Genomic DNA, 24,384 nt, shown 5'->3' on the forward strand with positions numbered 1-24,384 from the left:
CATTCGCTATTACCCACCATTTTCTTATAACTAGAGGAATTGAGTTATAGCCAGATTAGCTTTGGAACTAAATTAGTAAATCTATCAAATTTCATTATTGGTGGTATGAATCTTGTTATTTGGTTTTGAATATTTTTGACAGATATTTACTAGAAGTCCTCAAAAAGCTGAATGTCAACTTTTTAGTTAACACAGATGATTTTGTCATATAAAATTGGATATGACTTATTTCCTGTACTTTGGAGCATGATGCTGTATTGATACCACAACCTGAAGCTTATCTTTTAAAGAATTTTGATCTTTTTAATCCTCTTTGTGTGTGTGTTGTGTGTGTGTGTGTGTGTATGTGTATTTCCCTATTTTTTCTAATCCATTTGATAACATGTTGCCTTCAAAACAGCTTGTAGTTCTGATTTCTCTATCTCTGAGGAAAATATTTTATGGAACGTTCTCAAAACTTGCTATTATATAACCTGAGTTTTATTTGTTTTAGCCCCTAGATAGTCTACAGTCTTTAGTATATCTACATGTATATTCACTTTTAAAAAAGTTATTAAGAAGTAACAACTTTTGAATGATTATCTCAAGAAGACTTAAATGACTTAAATTTACATCCATTGAGACTCAAGAAATCATATAAGTTAGAGACCATAATTGTATTGTTAGGGTTGGCTAAACTACTGTAATAATACTGTCTAATTTTTTAGTAAGCTGTCAGCAGTAATTTCTAAATACATCAAGTGCTTATAAATTCACCAAATAAGCTATAGATTCTTCCCACTTCAGAACCTGGGACCCAAAGACATATTATTATTTACAGAGCACAGAGGTGAGAATGACTCCTTAGATGTTATATATACCTTTTTTTTTTTTTTCCAGTTCATTTATGAAAGAGGCATTTTAGACTTCTAAATTTTCTTGCTCCTGTGCTGTTGGTCTCCATTTTGTGTTAACAGTTCTGGTGATAGCAGCTTGTTGTGTCTTTGATGGTGCAGAGAGAGAGGCTATGAAAAACAAAGTAAGGTTTACTTAATGAGCCCCTATTATGTGTAAGATAAAATTCATAGAGAGATCATTACCTGGTGTGAAAAGGAATTTCTAATTGTGAAGGGTGCTGTGCCATTGTTAGGAAGCCTTCTGCAAATAGCTAATAGTTTTTAGGAGCCTTTTGCCCTTATGTCTCTAACCAGTACTATACATCCGAATCATGTAGGGATTCTTTTCAAAATAGTAAGCCTGGACCCCACTTGTGAGAGTCTGATTTCGTAGTTTTGGAATTGTGATCAGGCATATTTATTTTGAAAAATCGCCCTAGGCCTAGGAATTTCTCAGGTACACCACTAATATAGAAGTAACATCTTACAATCTATCAAGTGGTAATTTAGTCAAAACTAAAATTACCAAAATATTTATTTTAACTTATATGTAAACTATGATTAATTTAAAGAATCTTGAACTCAGCCTTTCATAAAAGTAATTAAAAAGTTAGATATTAAACTTCATTAAAGAGTCTGTGGATGCTTTAATAATTTTTACAGGAAAATTTAAGCTTGACTAACCAGTAATTACATTTAGGGAGAATTATGTTATTTCATGCAGGAAACATCTTAATATATTTGGATGACCTTTTATAAAAATATATCATTTTAAAATGTCTACATATCATAATAGAGTGAAACTAATGTGTTTCTGAATAAGCTTATAAGAATTTTAAACCTTTTGGAGAATAACAAGTGTGCTTTTCTTAAGTTTGAATTTTTTTTCTTTTAGAGTTCAGCAGTGCCGAAGACCTGGGTTTCAACAGATCACCTCTCCATTGTGTGGTAAGTTAATACATGTCCAACATTTTGGTGATTTGTTGTGGTCTTTTTTTCACATCAATGCAGTGATTGGTTTGTTAGCTTTCTTAGAACTTTATTCGTAATAAATAATGCTATGGGAGAAAGATTAACTTAAGAGCTTAGAACTCTAACCTTTGTTCTTGTCTTGTTTTGACCAAGGTTCCTTTGACAACTTATAAAATTATCTCCTGAAGAACCAGTAGCATCAGTCTCAAATGAAGCTAATGTCAAATACCAAAGTTTTAGAGTTTGTCCTACTTGTCAAAATCAAATGCACCTGTAGTAGGACTTTCTGAGTTCCTGGCCAATGACCATACTACTTAATGCAGTAGTGCCTATTCTAGGGAGCAGCACGTGGGAGACCAAGTAGGAATTAGATTTATCCTGAATATAAATTTAAAAATAAGAATATGGGTCAAGAAATAGGCAGACCCTAGTATTTATCTCTATATGTTTTGGCTTAAAGATTTCTTTTGATCTTTCTCTGACAACATAAGCAGTAGTGTCTGCAAGAACCACAACAGTTCAGGCATATCAAGATGGGGTAGATATATGTCTGTAGCTAGGGTAGGTGAGGAGATTTAGAGAAGCCAGAAGGACCCTGACAGTTCTGTCAAAACATCCAGGAAGATTTAATTTGATTTATTTTTATAGGTTTCAGCTTTAAGATATATATTTAATAAGAATGATTTGTTTGCCCATCAATACATGATTGGATTAGTAAACTGTGGTATATGTGTACCATGGAATATTACTCAGCTATAAGGAATGATGAAGATACGACATCTCTATGGTTCTCCTGGAGAGAGTTGGAACCCATTATATTAAGTGAAGTATCCCAAGAATGGAAAAACAAGCATCACATGTACTCACCAGAAAATTGGTTTCCCTGATCATCACCTAAATACAAATCTGGGAACGACACCAATTGGACATCAGACTGAGGTGGGGGGTGGGGGAGGGGATGGGGGTATGCCTACACAATGAGTGCATTGCGCACCGTTTGGGGAGTGGTAACACTTGAAGGTGCTGACTCGGGAAAGGCGGGGTGGGGAAAAAAAATATGAAACTGCTGTTTTTAACTTGCACTGTTCACTTAATAATTTATCATGAATATTTCCCATATTATTTCATATCATTGTACAAGAAATAATGTATACATTATGAGGACATACTGTATCTAACAAGATATACTGTTAGACTCTTTGATTCTGTAAAATTAAATTAAAAAAAAAAAAGAAATAAAAAAAAATAAAAAAAAATAAAAAAAAAGAATGATTTGTTAAATACTTCTTGAGTTTACAGCATTAAAAGAAACCCAGGTATTCCATTAAACAGTAGAATTGTACATGTTTGGATCAAAAGCATGTTTTTAAAAAGTTTCATTTGTAACACTTTGTTTTTTAGGTGTAAACAATTGCAGTTGACTACAGTTCGAGCCTTCTTTGATCTTATTGATGCTGATACTAAACAAGTATGTATTTTTAAACTAAAAATTGTTTCAATAAAGTAATTTTGCTTTTGTTACAGAAATTATGGATTTATTGCCTTTCTTTTTATTTTGATGAAAATAATAGCCAATACCTTATATCATTTTAATTAGTTCCAAAATAGAAATATCTTTTTGGTTCATAAAATGCAATGAAAATAAAAAAGTGAAACGACCTTAAATTTTCCCCCTGTTTTTCCCTTCCCTGTGTAAAGTTTGATATATATCCTTCTAACTTTTTTTAACTTAAGGAAAATACTTCTTACAAGCTATTTTGTAATTTTTTCCCTAGTAATAAATTATAAACATCATCATATATATCTTAGTGGACATTTTTTAAAGAGATGGGATCTTGCTATGCTGCCCAGGCTGGACTCAAATTCCTGGGCTCAAGTGATCCTCCCACCTCAGCTTCCCAAGTTTATTAGGCATTTTTGAGCCATGTTTTTAAAAACATATCTTTACTTTCTGAGAAGATCAAAATATGTCCATTTATTGAGTATACCAAATTCACTAGAACTTAAATTATGTACTTCTATAAGTTGAGCCTTCTCTGTAATGAGATTTCACAGTATACTCTTCAAACTAGTGATTTTCCAAGTTCAATTAGCATAGCATATGGAAATCATAGTATCCTTTACAGAACATCACATTACTCTTTCATCTCTTTCTTGTCTGCTAGCAGATAAATAGTAGCAGGTATCAAGAATTTCAGTGAAATTCAGAGAGTTCAATCCTTTAACTTTAAATTTTCTTTTCTATGAGTTGGGAACAAATTGCCATTACTCATCTTAGCCTTTCACCTCAGATCATCTTGTTCCATGGAAATAGGTTTCAGAATCATGGCTCTGGCTTCTCCTTTTGGAGGAAAAAAATTCCTTATTTTTTAGGTAATCTTTTTTCATTATGGGAAAGTATTGCAGGTATTTTTGGAGTCTTTCCCCTGAAGGCTCCAATTCTTTGAGAGGCCAGTAAGGGTGGCCTCTTTCTTAATAGGTCTCTAGATAATACTTCCCTTATTGGGGAAAGAACCTTTCCCCTGTAGGGTATTCTCTTGAGGGGTAGGGAGAAGTGTCTCTATTTTTTCCTTAACTCTTCAGAAAGCTTGTATATAACCACTATTAGAATCATAGATACTTATCTCTCTCCTGAAGATCTAAATCATTTTGTGTTTTACCACACTTTATTCCACAAGATTCCATATTAAGTTAGCATATTTATTGAAGTAAATAAGCTTTATGGAGTTGACATTGTGAGTTGGTCATGGAACACAAACATTTTTTGGTTTATCAACATTGTTTTAACTCTGAGGCTTAACTGTGGCAAAAGTTTTAAGTATATGTGAGAGTGTGCAACTAGATACAGTAATAGAATCAATTAAAATTGCAAGACCAGTTTTTACTTGAACTGACATTTCGTAGGTTTAGGAAAAACCTTACTCTAACCAGTAAAGAACAGGAGTACCTCAGAGAGGTATAATCCTAAAAAATTGGGCATAAAACTAATTTTAGGAAATAAAATCATGTTTTTCCATTAATTCTCCTAAGATGAGAAAAGAACTCTAATAATACTAGTATGTAATAAATTAGAATTCTGAATGCCTAAATATTTTACTGATACATTTTAAGAGGCAAATGAGAAATCTGTGATAACTATACTGCTACGGATCAAAATACAATACTGTTGCCAGGTGCAGTGGCTCACACCTATAATTCTAGCACTTTGGGAGGCCGAGACTGGAAGATCACTTGAGACCAGGAGGTTGAGACTAGCCTGGGCAACAAGCAAGATCCCATCTCTACAAAAGAATAAAAAAATTAGCTGGGTATGATAGTGCATGCCTGTAGTCCCAGCTACTCAGGAGGCTGAGGCCAGGAGGACTGCCTGAGCCCAGGAGTCTGAGGTTACAGTGAGCTATGATCATACCACTGCACTCCAGCCTGGGTGACAAAGTGAGACCCTGACACTTAAAAAAAAATACAATACTATTTATGAAACTGAGTTCTATTCAACAAACTCATTATATATAATTGACTTCACTAAATACTAGAAAATAAAAACTTAAAGTGTGATTATTAACTCTCAAGAAGCATATAGTCTAGGAGGAAAGCAGAACATACATGTAGGGAAACTATAACTCAAAGCCTAATTAGTCCCAAACATGGTGCTAAGGCAGAAATAAGAATTACAGAGTAATTTTTGTTGGTTATCAGCATAAAAGTCATATCTACAATCTTGTGAACGGACAGATTGCCTAGAAAGTGAGTAAGGATGGTAGAATCCTGGTTTAATTAAAGTTTTGGTAAATGGACTTATGGCTTTTAATTGATTACAAACAGATGAGGCTAATTAAAAAATTTAAACTAATGTACTATGAGACCGAGTTAATTGAAGTATAGAGATTCATTTGCATGAATGAATATGAAAGTTCCACTGTCCTCCACTCTACTTGCACCATATATACAGAACTATATTTTGTGTACAATGTTTTAAAGGGGACATCAATAAACTTTATCCAGAGGAGGTAATCAGGATGATGAAGGGACTAAAAGAGTTCCATGAAACACAGTTGATAGCTCTGTGAATTTGGGCAAATAAATAAATACATAGTTGATATATTTGAAGTCATTTAACTTACAGAAGAATTGTTTTATTTGGATAGGGGATATAATAAAAGTCTTCCAATTTTTGAAGGACTGTTCTCTAATCTAATATGTCAGAGTAATGAGGAGTCAAATATTTGCCCTGAAAAGGGTAGACGGTTCTCCTGGAATATTCTGTCTTACAAATTGGAATGTACTGTCTTACAAAGTAGCAAATTATAAATGTTCAAGCAAATGCTGGGTAACTTCCTAACAATCGGAAATGTTCAGTAGACCCAGTCCTCACTGTCATTTCTTTGTCATTATCTCCCTGTGTTTTTGCCAAGAAAATAACTTTCCTGTCAAGGCTTCATTAAATTAGCAAGTTGAATAGTGGTAGATTCCAGATGGATTTTTTTGCTAGTACCTTTTTTTTTTTTTTTAGGGAGGGACTGATAAAAAGTTGCCAACTTTTTGTGCTAGGCTATTAAAAAAAAAAAAAAGCAGAAGGACAATAGAAGAGAGTAGTTCCAGGGAAGAACAGCTGGCAATTTACATTTTCTCTAGTGATCAGTGTATTTTTTGTTGTGGGATCAGCACTGGCTTGAGTTTGGAAACTAATGTGTTGGAATCACTAGACCAGAGAATCTCTTAAGTTCTGTTCTGATTCTGTACCTCTTTATAATGTTTTACTCTTAACTATTACTTGAGAGGCACTGTTGCATAGCAATTAAAGCATAGATTCTAGAGCCAGAATGCCTGGGTTTGGATCCCAGCCCAGACTCATAATAGCTGTGTGACTTCGGGCAAGTTCCTTAGTTTCTCTGTGCTTTAGTTTCTTCATATTTAAAATGCAGATAAAAAGGTTATTATCTCTTAGATTCTTGTGATTACTAAATAAGTTAATAACATGTTCAGTGCTCAGAACAGTGCCCGGCTGAGTAAAGAAATGTTGACTCTTATCATTATGACTTGAAACAATATTTCATTGAAATATTACAGTAGATAATAAAATGATACAGAATGTATCAATGTTCTTTCTAGATAACTCAAAATTCCAAGAAGAAATTGTCAGTTTTGACTCACCACTTTATAAGACATCCTGCAAAACATTTTGAGGAAAATCCAGCTATAATTTCTGACTTAACAGGTTGGTGGTAATGACACATTTTATGTGGAAGTTTTCACTATTTTTAGGTAAATTTGTTATTAGCAGACAAACTGAAAACTGTGATACTTTGAGGTATACTGATCCTATTATATATTATTAATTACCCTATAGTGGTGCTGGTGCTGATGTAGTTCTTGATTAGAAAGGTAACAAAGAAGAAAAGCAACTTAGATGTTACTGATAAAAATTTTGTCCTGAAAATAACATGACACAAATAGAAAATTTTTTGTTAAATGTCTCTATTCTCCTGAGAGTCACATAAAGTAAGTTCTATATCATTCTTGAGTCCTTTCATTTTCTCAATTATCAGTTATTTTTTTCTCCTTTTGGATTACCAGCATATCTTTTGCTGGCAAATTTTGCTTTTAAATAAAGCAAATTATACCTCTTAAACCCTACTTAATTATATGTCTTGTTTGGGAAATGAAATATTTATTTCCTTCTGTTGATAATTTCTAGAGTTAAAGACACTAAATAGATTTATAATACTTTACCTGATATGAATGCTAGTGGTAATGAGCATATAGAAAATATGTTACTAGATTTTCTGTTTTCACGCCAATGTTCAGGTTACCATGTCTTTATTTCAATTGAGAAGTATTTCACCAGAAAATTTTAAAAAGAAAGAAAATATTTAATATAAAAACAAAACAGAGCAAATAAATTAATTTCCTTTACCTTAAGGAACATCTATGTGGGTTCCAGTAAAAGTATCCAAATGGACCTATGTGGCTTATAATGTAAGTATTCCAACAATGTATTTCTTTTACTTTTTTAAGAAACATTTTAGTATTACCTTTAAAAAGTAAAGACTCTTTAAAAAAGGTAACTATACAATTTTCCCATAATTTAATAATTCTTCTTTAATAATAAGTATCTAGTCAGTATTCAGTTTTACAGTTTTATCAGAAATTTATCTTTTTTTCTGTTTTGTTTTTCAATTTGTTTAAATCAGGATCCAAACAAGGCCTATACATTGTTATTAATTGATATGTCTCTTATTCCTCTTTAATCTATAATACTTTTGCTACCCTTTTTTCCCTTGTAATTTATTTGTTGAAAAAACAGTCATGATTTTGCTGACTTTATTCCTGTTGTCATTCAACATACTCCTTTACCTATTCTTTCCCTATGAGTTAGTAGTTGGATCTAGATGCTTATTCAGATTCAGATTTTTGTTTTGTTTTTGTTTTTGCTAGACTCCTTTTTGTGATGTTAGCAGCTGTTGATAAAGAATGCATGGAGTCAATTCATTTAGGAGGATGCAAAAATAATGATACTTTAATTTTACTGTTCCTTCTTCATTTATTAACTGGAATACTATATAGAAAAGTTTCCTCTCACCTACTAAATTTGTCAAAAGTGGATCAAATCATAAAGGAAAAGAATGATAATTTTTTGGATCTTTAATCGTATATCTACTGGTTATCAGAATAGTGAGTTGATTCACAAGCTTCCTCCATTAGTGACCATTAGAGGTTTCTTCCCAGTATTATTATGAACTCATGGACTTAAATATATTTGAGTTTCAACCCATTGATGCTAAAATTGTTCTATGTTTGACCAGTGAAGCACTTTTAAAGTTTGGCTTCTGAGTCTTACTGATAAAGCTCTTTGTTGCCTTTAGTAGTTTCCTCACTGTCTTGTCACAGTATGACAAGATACTTCAGCTCATTTTGTACATTTCCTGCACCAGACCTTGAATCAGCTATTTCTCTAAGGAACTATTCCTTTAATTTGAGACATGGCATTTTAAAACCATAATCTGACATTAGAAATGTTTATGGCTGCTGGGTTGGGATTTCTAGGCCTTTTCAGTGGCCTAGAAATGTATTTTAACTAAAAGGCCAAAAAACACAATTAAAAAAAACAGCGGTTAAAGCCAGCCCGCGGCGCCTTACCTCCGCGTCCTATCCCGAGCGCAGCGGCAGCGGCCCCTGGAGGAGGAGGAGGAAGAAGAGCATGTCGGACGGTTTCGATCGGGCCCCAGAGCAAACGAGGCCCCTGAGAGCTCCATCTAGTTCACAGGATAAAATCCCACAGCAGAACTCGGAGTTAGCAATGGCTAAACCCCAGGTGGTTGTAGCTCCTGTATTGATGTCTAAGCTGTCTGTGAATGCCCCCGAATTTTACCCATCAGGATATTCTTCTAATTATACAGAATCCTATGAGGATGGTTGTGAGGATTATCCCACTGTATCAGAATATGTTCAAGATTTTTTGAATCATCTTACAGAACAGCCTGGCAGCTTTGAAACTGAAATTGAACAGTTTGCAGAGACACTGAATGGTTGGGTTGCAACAGATGATGCTTTGCAAGAACTTGTGGAACTCATCTATCAACAGGCCACATCTATCCCAAATTTCTCTTACATGGGAGTTCGCCTGTGTAATTACCTGTCCCATCATCTGACAATTAGCCCACAGAGTGGCAACTTCCGCCAATTGCTACTTCAAAGATGTCAGACTGAATAGGAAGTTAAAGATCAAGCCGCAAAAGGGGATGAAGTTACTCGAAAACGATTTCATGCATTTGTGCTCTTTCTGGGAGAGCTTTATCTTAACCTGGAGATCAAGGGAACAAATGGACAGGTTACAAGAGCAGATATTCTTCAGGTTGGTCTTTGAGAGTTGCTGAATGCCCTCTTTTCTAATCCTGTGGATGACAACTTAATTTGCGCAGTAAAATTACTGAAGTTGACAGGGTCAGTTTTGGAAGATGCCTGGAAAGAGAAAGGAAAGACTGATATGCAAGAAATTATTCAGAGAATTGAAAATGTTGTCCTAGATGCAAACTGCAGCAGAGATGTAAAACAGATGCTCCTGAAGCTTGTAGAACTCCGGTCCAGTAACTGGGTTAGAGTTCATGCAACTTCAACATACAGAGAAGCAACACCTGAAAATGATCCTAACTACTTCATGAATGAACCAGCATTTTATACATCTGATGGTGTTCCTTTCACTGCAGCTGATCCAGATTACCAAGAGAAGTATCAAGAATTACTTGAAAGAGAGGACTTTTTTCCAGATTATGAAGAAAATGGAACAGATTTATCAGGGGCTGGTGATCCATACTTGGATGATATTGATGATGAGATGGACCCAGAGATAGAAGAAGCTTATGAAAAGTTTTGTTTGGAATCAGAGCGTAAGCGAAAACAGTAAAGTTAAATTTCAGCATATCAGTTTTATAAAGCAGTTTAGGGTACAGTGATTTAGCAGAACACAGGAAAGCAAGAAAGTGTGTCACACTTATACCAAATTAAGGATGTTGAGTTATGTTACTAATGTATGCAACTTTAATTTTGTTTAACACTATCTGCCAAAATAAACTTTATTCCCTATAACTTAATGTGTGTGTGTATATATATATATATAAAATAGTTTATTATGTACAGTTAATTCCACTGTTTTGGCTGCAATAAAATCGATTTTGAAATAAAAAAACAAACAAAAAAAAAACAAAAACAAAACAAAACAGACATTCATACTGATACTTCCAGAATAAATTCAGGACTGCAAAGTTTATACCTAATCTATCTTAACCTCTGTGTCTTCTTCCTTCCACTCATAGAGTATTGGTTCTCAACAACGGCAAGAATGATAGAATTAGGATAATTACTCATTTGTTTTATGTGGATTTTTGAATGATGAAATTATCTACTCTTATAGCTATATTGAGTGTTTTTTCTTTTTTTAGGAATCTGATAAGATATATTTTACATTTCCTCTTGCAAATCATAGAAAAATCTACACTCATGTTTATTGTCAGAGCACTATGCTGGTAAGATAATTGGTATATTTTATGTAAACCTAAAGGCTAACTATTGTATATTTTTCAAATTCTAATATCTAATAGTAGACTGAGTTATGAACTATTATTATTAAATCTAAGTAGTTGAAAAATATCTGGAATAGTGTTTTGATTGAAAAATATTAATCAAAATTTTTATATAACTGATAATACACTATTAAATTATACCTTTGATTCTAGTTTAGAATCCACCCTGTTTTGCTGCTTAATTTTTACTATGTTCAGGATGAAGGAAATGAGTACAAAACTCTTTTAATTCTAAAATTCTACTAGTACTATAAAGAATAGATATATTTAAGCAATAAAGTGAATCATTTTTCTATTGGCTTCCATACTAAAACTTAGAGAATAGTTTTATAAATATTCTCTAAGATAATAAAGTAACTGTTACAATGTTATCTAGACTTACTGCATCAGAGTAATGATTTTATTTGTGTTTCTTTTAATAAATACTATGTTGGACATTGTTAAATAAAAAGTGCTATAGTATGCTTTTGGTATAATAGTAGGAATGAGTGGTTAAGTAATACTTCCATGAATTATCAACATTTCTTCCTTTGAGAAATTTTTCCCAATTTAGGTTATTTTTCCTACATTCTGAATTTTTTTTTTTTTTGGCATGTCTCAAGAGTCTTCACTTTATATTTGCATCTTTTATAATTTAAATTCCTTCTTCTGCTTTTTGTTAGGTAACTTTTTTTTTTTTTGAGAACCAAGATCTAGTATATCACTTTGGTGGTAGATATACTTTGGTGGCTGCCATGTTATGTACAGTAAAGTCTTTTTAAAAGATGGTAGGCAGGCAGTGTGGCCTAGGTGCTAATGAATATAACATTTTACTGGAATTTCCAAAGTTTTGCATCTTTCACAGAGACTAGCATCTCTCAGTCTAAAATCTGGATGGGCACTTTATCCTGGGAGAATCTGGCCCTGAGAGCAATGGCTTAGAATATCTACACTCAATACTGAATTTCAAATCAGAATGTTAGTAATATATGGAGAAAAATGCCTGCTCAGAGCAAATTATCTATCTGGCTGTTTGGAAGATCCTTTTTCTGCATTTAACATCCATGGATATTAACTAGCATAAAGTCATGTGACTTTTTAAAAATCTTTTCAATTTTTATTATAGAAGTTTTCAAGAATATATAAAAGCAGAGAGAAAATACAATAATGAATTCTTCTGTAACCAACACATGGCTTTAACAATTATCAACATTCTGTCATTTATTCCTTCCCTCTTTTTTTTTTTAAATAGAAATAGGATCTTACTCTGTTGGCCAGGGTGGAGTGCAGTGATGCAGTCATAGCTCACTACAACCTTGGACTTCTGGGCTCAAGTGATCCTTCTGCCTCAGCCTCCTGAGTAACTGGAATTATAGGTGTGCCCCACCATGCCCCGCTAATTAAAAAAAATTTTTTTTGTAGAGACTGGGTCTCACTGTGTTGCCCGGGTTGGTCTCAAACTTCTGGCCTCAAGTGATCTTCCTGCCTCAGCCTCCCAAAAGTGCTGGGATTACAGGCATGAGCCACTGTTCTGGCTGTTTCTGCCTTTTTGATTGAAGCATCTTTAAAGTAAATTCCAGGCATCTTATCATTTCATCTATAAATGCCTCGATATGTTTTTCTATCAGATAAGGATTTTACATATTACCATAATACTATTATTTCATCTAACCAAATTAATACTAATTCCTTAACAACCCAGTCCATGTTTAGTTTTCCCCAGTTCACTTAAATTTTAAGTTTGTTTGAATCAAGACCCAAACAAAGTATATGCATTGCCTCTGGTTCATGGATCATAAGTCTCTTTTATAATAGCCCCCTCCCCTTTTCCCCCCATGACACTGTGGTTCAAAAAAGTACATTATATGCTCTACAGAATTTCCCACATTCTGGGTTTAGCTGATTGTATTCTTGTGGTAGCTTTTAATACATATTTCTGTCCCCTCTGTTTTCTGTAAACTGGTAGTTAGAGCTAGAATCTTGATTAGATTTAGATTAATTTTTTGTGGTGTTAATGTTTTATAAGTAGAGCTGTGTACCTCCTATTTCATCATATCAGGAGGTACATAATATCTGGTTTCCCACTTTTAGTGACATACAGGCATCAATGGGCATAGTGGTATCAGTATGAGCCATTCATTGTAAAATTCGTAAATCTTTTACCTAATGATTTTAGTAGCCGTTAAAGGCATTACTTTTTACTCTAAGTAGAATTTTCTGACAACTATAAATTTTTGATCAGTAGCATTTTTTTTTCTGGTATAGTTTAGGAGTTAGTCCGCAATTCCTCTTCTAAGGCTTTGGATATAATTCTTGTAATTAGTTGAGTTAGGAGTGTTTTCTAGATAAATTGATATTGTTCTTTTGACAGATAGGTTATATCAGCATGGTGATGACTGAGTCAGAATTCCCTATATATCGAAGTAAGTAGTGTGGGATATTGGCAGTTTTCATAATGAGGGCTACCTTTGAGGATAGGTCCCATTAATAGCTACAAAAACCCATTACAGCAGTGGGTTGGATCTTTAGAGGCTGCTAGCTTTTCTTTGTCCGGGCTATGCAGATCCATTTTGTTGTCTTGCTTTATTTATAATGTCACATTCTGGGAAGCATAGGTAACTGATACAGAACATACAAGTATTTTGTCTGCAGGGAAATATATTGTTTTTTGTTTATTTTCTATCAACTTCCTTTTCTATACTCTTGAAAAATTTCTTAAGTTAAATGAGAGCAGAGACTATGTGTGCCTGATCATTTTGCCTGAGGGCTTGCCGTATAATTCCTTGGCCCTAGAATGGATTTTATAACTATTAGTTGAATAAAAGGATTGATTTCTTCAATTGCCCTACCTATAATTCTAAGGACAAATTTATGTAGCCGTCTGAGCAGTACTTCTCATTCTGTTATGTCCTGGTAGGATTTCAGTAGTTGTGTCATCATATCTTGGAACATTTTTTTCTTACTTCCTTAAAAGTTGGAGTGCAGATCTTAGGTTGCACTGCTCTTATATGTCTAAGACTGAATATAGAATCTTGTTATACCAACAGTCGTCTCTGTAGCATTCCTATCCTGTGCTGATAAAGTATTAATAATAACTAGCTTTAGTTTTGAGCCCTTGGAATTGTGCTTCAGTTCAAACACATTCTTGGTTGTATAGAAGTTATTTGTTGGCAACGAAATGGGACCTCAAGTGATAAAGTAAAAAGCTGTACATAGGTTGTTATTTTTAATTGCTTGGCACTGTATTTTATTTGTATAAAAGTCTACTTCTGCTTGTTCATTATTCTATTTGTTAAAATATAGGTTACTTACTGTGTAACCATCTAATTAAAGTATGAACATTATTGAACTGTTTGAAAGTTTTGGTTCAACAACTAGAAATGGTTAGGCAATATGCTGTAGAAAGATACCCATTGGGTCACTCTTTCTCATACTGCTGCTCTGGGTTAACTTCTTACCAGTCTATGTTGATATTAGACTTTTTTTTTTTGGTCTGTCCTTGATTTATTTAACTTTTGAGACCATCTTGGATATGTTTCTCAATAACAAGGTGCTATTTTATGTTTCTCTTGCTGCTATTCATCCTATCTCTTAACAGTAAAGTGTTGAAGATGCTTGTTTTATATGATTATCTTCTACATTTAGTGTGTTTTGTTTTGTCATTAATAAACAGGATACAAATAGTTGGATTTTTGGCTGCATAAACAGCACTTCTATGTGGTAAGTCTTTTGAATCCATGGCACTCCATTGTTCTTTTTTCTCAAAATAAACAATAGTCAGAAATCACACTTCTAGAATAGCTTCTTACATTCGTATACTAATTTTGATGCTCTTGTGTATTAAATTGTAGTATTAAATTTAAAATGAAAAGGAAAGGAATACTAGTAATTTTTACAAACATTGAAAGTAGTTAGGAAAATTTTTTTGTTGCCAAGGAAACTGTGTGGACAGAGTGTTTGGGATTAGATTTATTAGACTTTGGTTCATTTATAACTCTCTCTACTCGGTCTGTAGATGGTTTCTTTTTCCCCTGAAGCTTATTTATAATTTATAATGCTTCAATATATTTGTCCTTTAATTATATTTTCATATTTATTTCAAAGCCGGCAAGGGGTTGATTTATCATGGAAAGCTGAACTGCTGCCAACAATTAAGGTAAATTATGGCTTTAGAATTTTAATACTTAGGTGAAAAAATACTTGAGCCTGTAGACATTATAGAATATGCTCTTTTATTAATTTATCTAGGTGTTAAATAAACTTGAGATTTGCTAACCTACATTTTAGAAATATTTTCTCTTAGTATACATTTGATAGGGCATAACATACAATTAGTGGGTTGTTTTTTACTTTCAGAGATTAAAAATTATAAATTAACAATCCTCTAAATCTCTATGTTACAGCATCATACCAAAAGAGCTGGATGGATTTTTAAAGTTAAATTTGAGGGCATGTTCGAATGGTCTGTCTTAAAATATAAGGTGAATAGTATACTGAGAATTCATTTGGAGAGGAAGAGCCTGCAGTTGGGAAGTGGGCACCTCAAAGAGACATGAAGTAATTTTGCATATGAACGTCACGATCACTTTGTGGTCAAGCACTTGAATAACAGCTTTATCTAGTACTTTCAGAGTGATAAATCACAGCAGGAATTTATTTAATAATTGTTAGTGATTTACTTACACAACTTTGGTAGATCAGCAAGTCATTTATAAAAGGCTGTTTTGCATAGTCTCAAAATCTGTTGTTGAAAAGCAAAATAATTCTAAAATTTGATGAAAATATCTGTCCTAATTTCCAAATTATATTTATTATATCTGGTAATATTATGCCAGGGCTGATAGTTTTTACTCTTCAAGTAAATCTATACTTTAAAAATAAAATATATTTTTATAACGAATCCTAGACTCATTGACTTGAAAGTGAAATCATCTGGTCAGTCCTAGTCATCTCCCAATTAACCCTAAGTTAGTTAATTTTGCTCATAAATATTTATATTTATTTGTACATATTGTCAACTCTATATTAAACTAACACAGAGAAACTTAGACTGACAGAGAGGAATGGTGACAGAAGGAGTAACTGCAAGTTACTTAACTTGACTTTGGAATGGTTGCAATTTTTTCCCATTACCTTGATCGGTCTTACATTGTGCACGTTCATTCATACGGCTTTGTATTTATCAAACAAATATCATAGTAAAGTAAGTTGACTTGTGAATATTTTTAAGGTCTCTCACTGGTTCCATCTGAAGTAAAACAAATAACAAAAGTTTTAGAGTATGCTTACTGAGCAATAATTCATAAGGTAAATTAAGTATTTCCTTGAATTTCTATAATAATTTGGATATTCTTTCCAGCCTATAATTTGAGAGTTAGGAAGAAATAAATGATTAAAAATCTGATAAAATGGGCCGGGCGCGGTGGCTCACGCCTGTAATCCTAGCACTCTGGGAGGCCGAGGCGGGTGGATCGCTCAAGGTCAGGAGATCAAGACCAGCCTGAGCAAGAGCGAGACCCCGTCTCTACTAAAAATAGAAAGAAATTATATGGACAACTAAAAATATATATATAGAAAAATTAGCCGGGCATAGTGGCGCATGCCTGTAGTCCCAGCTACTCGGGAGGCTGAGGCAGGAGGATCGCTTGAGCCCAGGAGTTTGAGGTTGCTGTGAGCTAGGCTGACGCCACGGCACTCACTCTAGCCAGGGCAACAGAGTGAGACTCTGTCTCAAAAAAAAAAAAAAAAAAAAAAAATCTGATAAAATGTACTTTGCTCCCATGTTTTAAAAGGTATAAAATCCTTAGATTATTTTTTTAATCTCCAAAGATTAAGCAATGTCTTCATCAAGTTCTAGGTTCCTATGTTGTTTGTTCTGAATATATGAAACAGCTGGCTAAAATAGCAGGAGAATAAGCTATTTAAGCTGCTTGCTTTTTATGGTGAATGCTGAAAGTTAGAAAACAGGGATTATAACATTCTGCAATCTTAGGTGTTCACCTCAGTTTAAGAGGATTGTAATTATTAAATATAAATAAACTTTTCCATTATAATGAAAATGAAAATTTTATATAATATGTGTTAGCCATTTATATAAACAACACATAAAATTATTTTGCCATGAAATTGAAGGGATGATTAAAGTGAAAAAATTTTATAGGTTTTATTCATGTTAGTATCATCTCAAGAAAAGTAATGTCAAATGAGAATTTTATCACTTTTAGACATTTCCACTGACTGAACTATTAATAAATAGATGGAACCCTTCATCATAGCGTATATAAATTCAACACTTTGCCATTGTTGAGAATAAATATTGAGAAGTTATTAAAGTAGATAACTACACAGAATATCCAAGTTCTTCCTAATTAATTTACCTTTCATACTATCTACCATTTGTCTGGTGGGTCTCAGCTGCCGGTAGTTGTGGCTTATGTGGTCCCTTAATTTACATTAGAACATATGAGTCTGTTGCAGAGACTTTGCTACGTTGGGGCGAACCCAGGAGTTTATCTTTAATAAGCACTCCTACCACTATCACATGAATCTGGTCAGGTTGTTAAAGGACCACTCAATGCTTCTTTCACTTCAGCACCTCTGTCCTTGCTTCCAGCGCAGACCGGGGAAAGCTAACGTCCATAGAAAGTTCTTAATGCAAGCATGTTGTTACGACACATAACTACTCCTACCCCACATCTATTTCTAGAACAAAACTGAATTAACAACTTATTTTTTGGCTTGGCTTTTCATTAAATTGACTAGTCTTCTTCCAATTCATCCCTCAAAATATGGACTATAGGATCTGGTCTTCATTTTGAGAAAGAATAGTTGTTCACTTGGTAACGCACATTATTTAGCTATATTGTGTCTTTGTCATTTACTAAATAAATCCCAGGGGATGATGTTAATATATCTCATTAGCCAGCAACTCTTGACTACTTGGGCTAGATCAGAACCATCTGAAATTAAATTGCAAATCTTTCATCATATTTAGCATCCATTCATTCATCAGCTATTGAATGCTCTTTGTTATGTACTACCAAAATAAATGTGGAAATAACACTGTAATGCTATATGTAACAAAGAGCCACATTATAAAAAGAAAGATACCAAATCTGGAAATAATTATATAAAGTAATTAAATTTAGTGTTTAAATGACATTTATTTTACATGAAGGGATATTTCAAGGAATATTTTTGGCAGTCCATATTTAACATACTTATTAGGAATTTGACTTTCAGCAGGATTATTGACCTGGAAATGTAAACATGAGCATTTTATGAAGTGTAGAATGTAAATTTGAAAGCTGCTTTTTAAAATAATTAATTAAATAAGAAATGTGTTTGTAGTTTATTCTTCTTTTAACCTGCATTAAGTGCTATGTATTCTAAGAAATAAAAGTAGCTTTTTATCTTTATCTTCTTTTTAGTCTCTGACGTTGAGACTTCAAGACTATCCATCTTTGTCTCATCTTGTTGTTTATGTACCATCTATTCATGGAATTAAGGTAACACTTGGATTAAGATATTATCAGAATGTTTTGGGGATACTCATGGTAAACTTTAAAGTTTTGTTTTTTTTTTTTAATGAGTTCTTCTGCACAGGGCTTATCTAAAACAATGGCCAGTTTGGTGATCCATCTAAGACTGTTAAATTATTAGGATCATCTGCTCCAACTTGAACTAAGCAGAATAAACCCAAGTAAGAACTGGTTCCAGTTTATCTATTAGTCTTTCAAAATCTATTAATTACTAGGTACCCCTTTATGTACAAAGTTATCTTCCAAGAATTATAGGAGGCACACCAGTGAGGAAGACATGAACCCTGTTCTTAAAAAGCTACATACTGTTGTTGGGTAAGGGGAGATAAGTGTATTTGAGAACAGAAGGAAGAGTGAGAAAAAGAAGTACCCAAATATATATACCCAAATCAGAATATAGCAAGTACATGAAAAATGTAAAAGGGGGAGATATCTCAAATTGATGGAATCAGCAATGGCTTTATAATGAGGTGATAGTTAAAATGGCCTTAAAGTGGGCATAGTGGCAGGTGCCTATAGTCCCAGCTACTCAGGAGACTGAGGCAGGAGGATTGCTTGTGTCCAGGAGTTCTGAGGCTGTAGTGTGCAATGATCGTGCCTGTGAATAGCCACAACACTCCAGCCTAGACAACAGAATGAGACCTTGTCTCTTAAAAAATAGAAAAGAAAAGAAATAAAATGGCCCTACAGGATAGTAAAAATTTTTATAAGTAGAATGAACATTTTAGACCTGTGCTATCAATATGGGAATCACTAACACATGTGACTATTTCTATTTAAATTAGGGAATCACTAGCACATGTGACTATTTCTATTTAAATTAGTTAAAATTAAATAAAATTTAAAATTCGGTCTCTTAGTTGTACTGGCCACATTCCAGATGCTCAATAGTAATATTGCCACAAGTTACAATGGACAGCATTGTTTAGATAAAGAAACAGAGCAATGCATGGGATATATTAAGAAAATAGTGAATAAGTAAATAATAATTTTGAAAGGATAGCCACCACGGGTAGAATAGTAATGGAAGAAAAGTCTGGAAAAGTAGTATATGGCCATATTGTGGAGTCCTTGATTGAAGAATTCAGGGCTTTATAGAATTCAGGAGTCAGTAGGATGCCATAAGATTTTTCACCTTAGTAGTAATGGGATCAGAAATAATTTATTTAAGATTCATCTATGGTGTAGGATGGGTCAGAAACAGAGAGACTAAGCACCTCATAAGGAGTCATGAGGGCTTGTATAGGTTGAGGACCTCCTAATCCAAAAATCCAAAATCCAGAATTTTTTGAGTGCTGATTTGATGCCACAAGTGGAAAATTCCACCTCTCACCTCATGTGGTGAACTATAGTCAAAACACAGTCAAAACTTTGTTTCATGCCCAAAATTATTCAAAGTATTGTATAAAATTACCATCATGCTATGTGTGTGAGGTATATATGAAACATAAATGAATTTCATGTTTAGACTTGGATTTCATCCCCAAGAAAGCATTATTTATAAACAAATATTCCAAAATCTAAAACACTTCTGATCTGAAGCATTTTGGGTAAGGGACTGGGGAAGTGGGAGTGTGAAATAAAAGGATGGTTTCTGTGAGAGGAGAATTAGTGGGGAAGAAAGAAGCTGGAGGTAAAAGGCCCTTTGTACTCCCCTTTATTTCACCCAGTGAACTCATCCTTCAAGATCCAACATAAGTGTCCCTCTTTTCCTTTTCTAGACTCCTCCAATAATCTTTTATTTACTCCTATGATACTTTGTTTATAACTTCTTTGAGAAATTTATTACATTAAATTATAATTTATTTGTTTATGTCTCTAGTGCCATCAGCATATTGTGAACTCTTTGAGAATAATGACCTGATAGATTTTATTCTACTTTGCATTCTCAACTTTTAGTGACTACCACATAAATACTAAAAAAAGGTTTCTTGAATGAGAAAGTTGATGAGATTTGTGGCCAAAATAATTAGGAAAATTTAAAAGAAATAGAGAAAGGAAAAGGGGGATGTAGTTGGGAGTCATCTCAAAGACTAAGTCTCACAAGTACCTTATAATGGATTCATTGTTTTGTTTTGCTTAGCTCAAGTGAGAGGTAATTCAGCATCTTCAATACTAAAAGCTCTCTTTAAGGGTTTTTCTGGCAGGTAAGTTGGTTTTGAATGAATCTAACATTTTTCCCAAACTTGAAAATGCCCTCTCTGGTTATTCCAAGAAATTAATGGGCCTTTCTGCAAATAGACTGTATTAGCAGCCTAATAAATATGTAATATGTCTTAATGCTCTTTGGAAAATAACTCTGCTGACTCTACTATTAGACAACTCTATCTCACTAGAATGATAACTTAAGTCTTTCATAATTTTTGCATGTCTATGTATAGCCCATCGTCAGAAGACTACGTATATTCAAATATCCAGTGTAAAAAAATTTGAGTTAACTCATCTTTTTTTTTAATTTTTTTTTTTTTTTTTTTTTTTTTTTTGAGACAGAGTCTTGCTCTGTTGCCCTGGGTAAGAGTGCAGTGGCGTCATCCTAACTCACTGCAACCTCAAACTCCTGGGCTCAAGCAATCCTTTTGCTTCAGCCTCCCAAGCAGCTATGACTATAGGAATGTGCCAGGATACCCGGCTAATTCTATTTTTAGTAGAGACAGTGTCTTGCTCTTGCTCAGGCTGGTCTTGAACTCTTGAGTTCAAGCAATCCTCCCATCCCCGCCTCCCAGAGTGCTAGGATTACAGGCATGAGCCACTGTGTCTGGCCTCAACTGATACATTAATGTATTTTTGGAAATGCAAATATGAAATTATCTGCATTTTTCTTGATGACAGAAAACAAAATAATTAAAGCCATTAGAAATTTACTTACCTTGGAGGTTTTAGAGAAAGACCTTTGAATTTTCTCTTTCATGGATAGGGAATTACTCGATTATGCAAAACTAAAGGCACAGCCAAATTTTTAAAGCAATAGTAAAAATTCTATTATTTTAAATAACTGTACAAAATGATTTAAATTGCTTTTAAAAACTGCTTCCCTGTCTCAGGTAAAGGCTCACCAAAAAGTACTTTATAAAAATATAATGAATAATCCTATTCAATAAGTCATTTCTCTAATCTTTTAACAGCTGTTTTCTTTAATGAAAATATCTATGTTCTTTGCCTTGTAAGTAAAGAGGGAGGAATAAAAGCAAAACTTCTTAACAAGTTTTTCCTTTTATTCCCCCATGTGTGTACTATGGACTAATAGCAATTTCTCTCATCTGTTTTTCACTTTCAAAAATAATCAGAAATCTACCCAAGAGGCAAGCAAAGTAACACTGCTTCAAACGTATCCAAGATATAGTTGTTGGAAAAGCCTAGGATAGGTGCCACTGGCTTTCTACTTTCTGTAGACAGCAAACTACTTGCTAACTACAATTAGGCATCAGATTATTTATTTCTTCAGCTCTTCAAAATAATCTGATTGCACATTGGAGATAATTTTAATGAAATTGTTCCTTTACCAGAAACAATTCTTTTTGCAGATAACTGAGAGCAAATTTCTTACACATTTGTAGAAATGTTACTAAAAAAGAAATGTCAATGAAAAAATTGTAATGGTGTAAATGTCACATTATAGGTTTACATTTTTGTTTTTGTTTTTTTAGGTTTACATTTTTTAAAAGCATTTTTCTTCATATGTAGTAAACCTTTTCCCATTTATTATAATTAACCTGAAATACTCCCACATAAATAACATTAGCCGTCTATTGATGAATGGCCGTATGTCTCCAAACACCTTGACTATAAATAATAAATGAAGGATTTTTTAAAAAGATATGTAACAAAATCACCTTTTCCTTTTGACTGTGAAAGTATTCAGAAATATATTATCTAAACCCTTAATCTTGAATTTGCCTTGGCTCTTAATGCTTTGATCCATCCTTTGATGTCCTTCTACAAATACCTAAAATAACTATAAAAAAAACTTTGCTATGAATCTCTTGTTATAGAAATGACCCTCTAATAATTTATCTATTTAATTAAGTTAAGCTTGTGTATTGTTTTCTCAGCATAGCATCTCATCTTGAAGAATCTTGCCACTTAAGTATAGCCAGAGTTATAGTGTGATAGATGATACTTTCTCCAAAGCTAAGGTTTATAGACTTTTATTTTCCATTCAAACATCAAGTGAAGATATTTTACTATAAATTTTATTTTTTGTAATAATTGAATGTTTTATATTTTAGTTTGTTGTAGATTGTGAATTCTTTAAAAAAGAGAAGAGATCCATACAGCTTCCTGTAACTCATCTTTTTTCCTTTGGTAAGTACTTTGTTTTTGGAAATCTTAAGAATTGCTTTTATTTTTAACAGAGTACTGATTTATTTTACCAGTTAGTTGCAATAAAACAGAGCTTTGTCATGTTAAATATTGTATATCTCAAGTGTAATTCTTGGAATAACTATATGATATAGTTCAGTGGTTTGATTCTCATTTAATACTGGGCCAGCAGTCATCTTCTGAGAAGAGAACTTTAAAAGAAATTTCTCCATAATCACATACATTTGCAGATAATTGTGTGTGTGTTTTTATCCTAAATATTGACCCTTTTTATAAATTTTCCTATAGACTATAAATTCCTATCTGCCTTAGGAAGGTTTCAAGATTTCTCTAAATATTCTCTTATACTTTATTTTGAAATAATTTTAGACTTATAGAAAAGCCACAAAAGAGTAGAGTTCCTGTATATCTTTCACCCATCTTTCCCTAATGTTGACCTCCTCTATAAACACAATACAGTTTTTAAAACTAAGAAATTAGCATTGTTACAATACAGTTAACTACAGACTTTATTTAGTTTTTACCAGTTGTTCCACTGATGTCCTCCTCCTGGTTCCCACATTACATTTAATTGTTATGTTTCTGACTGAATGCAGTGGCTCACACCTCTAATCCTAGCACTCTGGGAGGCCCAGGCAGGAGGATCACTTCAGGTCAGGAGTTCGAGACCAGCCTGAGCAAGAGTGAGACCCCCATCTCCACTAAAAATAGAAAAAATTAGCTGGGCAACTAAAAATAGAAAATATTAGCTGGGCAACTAAAAATAGAAAATATTAGCTGTACCTGGTGGTGCTCACCTACAGTCCCACTTACTCGGGAGGCTAAGGCAGGAGGATCGCTTGAGCCCAGGACTTTGAGGTTGCTGTGAGCTAGGCTGACACTATAGCACTCTATCCTGGGCAACAGGGCAAGACTCTGTTTCAAAAAATAAATAGATAAAGAATTGTCATGTTTCCTTAGTCTCCTATAATCTATAACAGTTCCTCAACCTTTTCTTGTTTTTCATAACTGTAAAACCTTTACAGACTACTGGTCAATTATTTTGTAGAATGCCCCTCAGTTTGGATTTGTCTAATGCTTTTTTATGATTAGATTGAGGTTATGCATTTTTGCCAAAAATACCACAGAAGCGTTGTGCGTTTCTCAGTATATCAGAGTATACATCATGTTGATATCTCTCATTACTGATGTTACCTAGATCTCAGCTGAGGTGGTACCTGCCAGGTTTCTCCACTGTAATTTTACTGCCTTGCTTTTTGTAATTAATAAATATCTTGGGTGAGATACTTTGAGAGTATGTAAATATCCTGATTTTCTTCAAAATAACCCATTAGTTTTAGCATCCATTGGTTCATCTAGTGTTTAGCAAATATTACTCTGGTATTCTACATTTATTGAAATTCTTCCTGAGGTAAATTTGTCCTTTCTCCTTGTTTATTTATTTATTCAATTGTTACTTATGTCAGCATGGACTCATGGATATTTATTTTATTCATTGGGTTATAATCCATTATTATATGTTTTTTTCTTAAGTTGTTCCAGCTTTGGATGTTGGGAGCTCTTTTAGGTTGGCTCCTGTGTTCTTTTGGTATGCCCCATCCTTTAAATACATATTTTATA

General features: G+C 33.4%; 1 protein-coding gene and 1 pseudogene across 1 annotated transcript in view; both read left to right on the top strand.

The window, feature by feature from the left end:
• PGAP1 (post-GPI attachment to proteins inositol deacylase 1) overlaps nucleotides 1-24,384 on the top strand; it is a 71,103-nt gene that overhangs the window by 26,056 nt on the left and 20,663 nt on the right. Inside the window, exons 6-14 of the mRNA XM_069468995.1 lie at nucleotides 1,771-1,823; nucleotides 3,249-3,315; nucleotides 6,957-7,062; nucleotides 7,768-7,823; nucleotides 10,784-10,867; nucleotides 14,577-14,623; nucleotides 15,008-15,059; nucleotides 18,334-18,411; nucleotides 22,671-22,746. Coding sequence (XP_069325096.1) covers nucleotides 1,771-1,823; nucleotides 3,249-3,315; nucleotides 6,957-7,062; nucleotides 7,768-7,823; nucleotides 10,784-10,867; nucleotides 14,577-14,623; nucleotides 15,008-15,059; nucleotides 18,334-18,411; nucleotides 22,671-22,746 — 619 coding nt within the window. The remainder of the gene's footprint in view (nucleotides 1-1,770; nucleotides 1,824-3,248; nucleotides 3,316-6,956; nucleotides 7,063-7,767; nucleotides 7,824-10,783; nucleotides 10,868-14,576; nucleotides 14,624-15,007; nucleotides 15,060-18,333; nucleotides 18,412-22,670; nucleotides 22,747-24,384) is intronic.
• On the top strand, nucleotides 8,975-10,315 carry LOC138383859 (polyadenylate-binding protein-interacting protein 1 pseudogene; annotated as a pseudogene).

This window comes from Eulemur rufifrons, chromosome 1, assembly GCF_041146395.1.
Source record: "Eulemur rufifrons isolate Redbay chromosome 1, OSU_ERuf_1, whole genome shotgun sequence".
Lineage (NCBI taxonomy): Eukaryota > Metazoa > Chordata > Mammalia > Primates > Lemuridae > Eulemur > Eulemur rufifrons.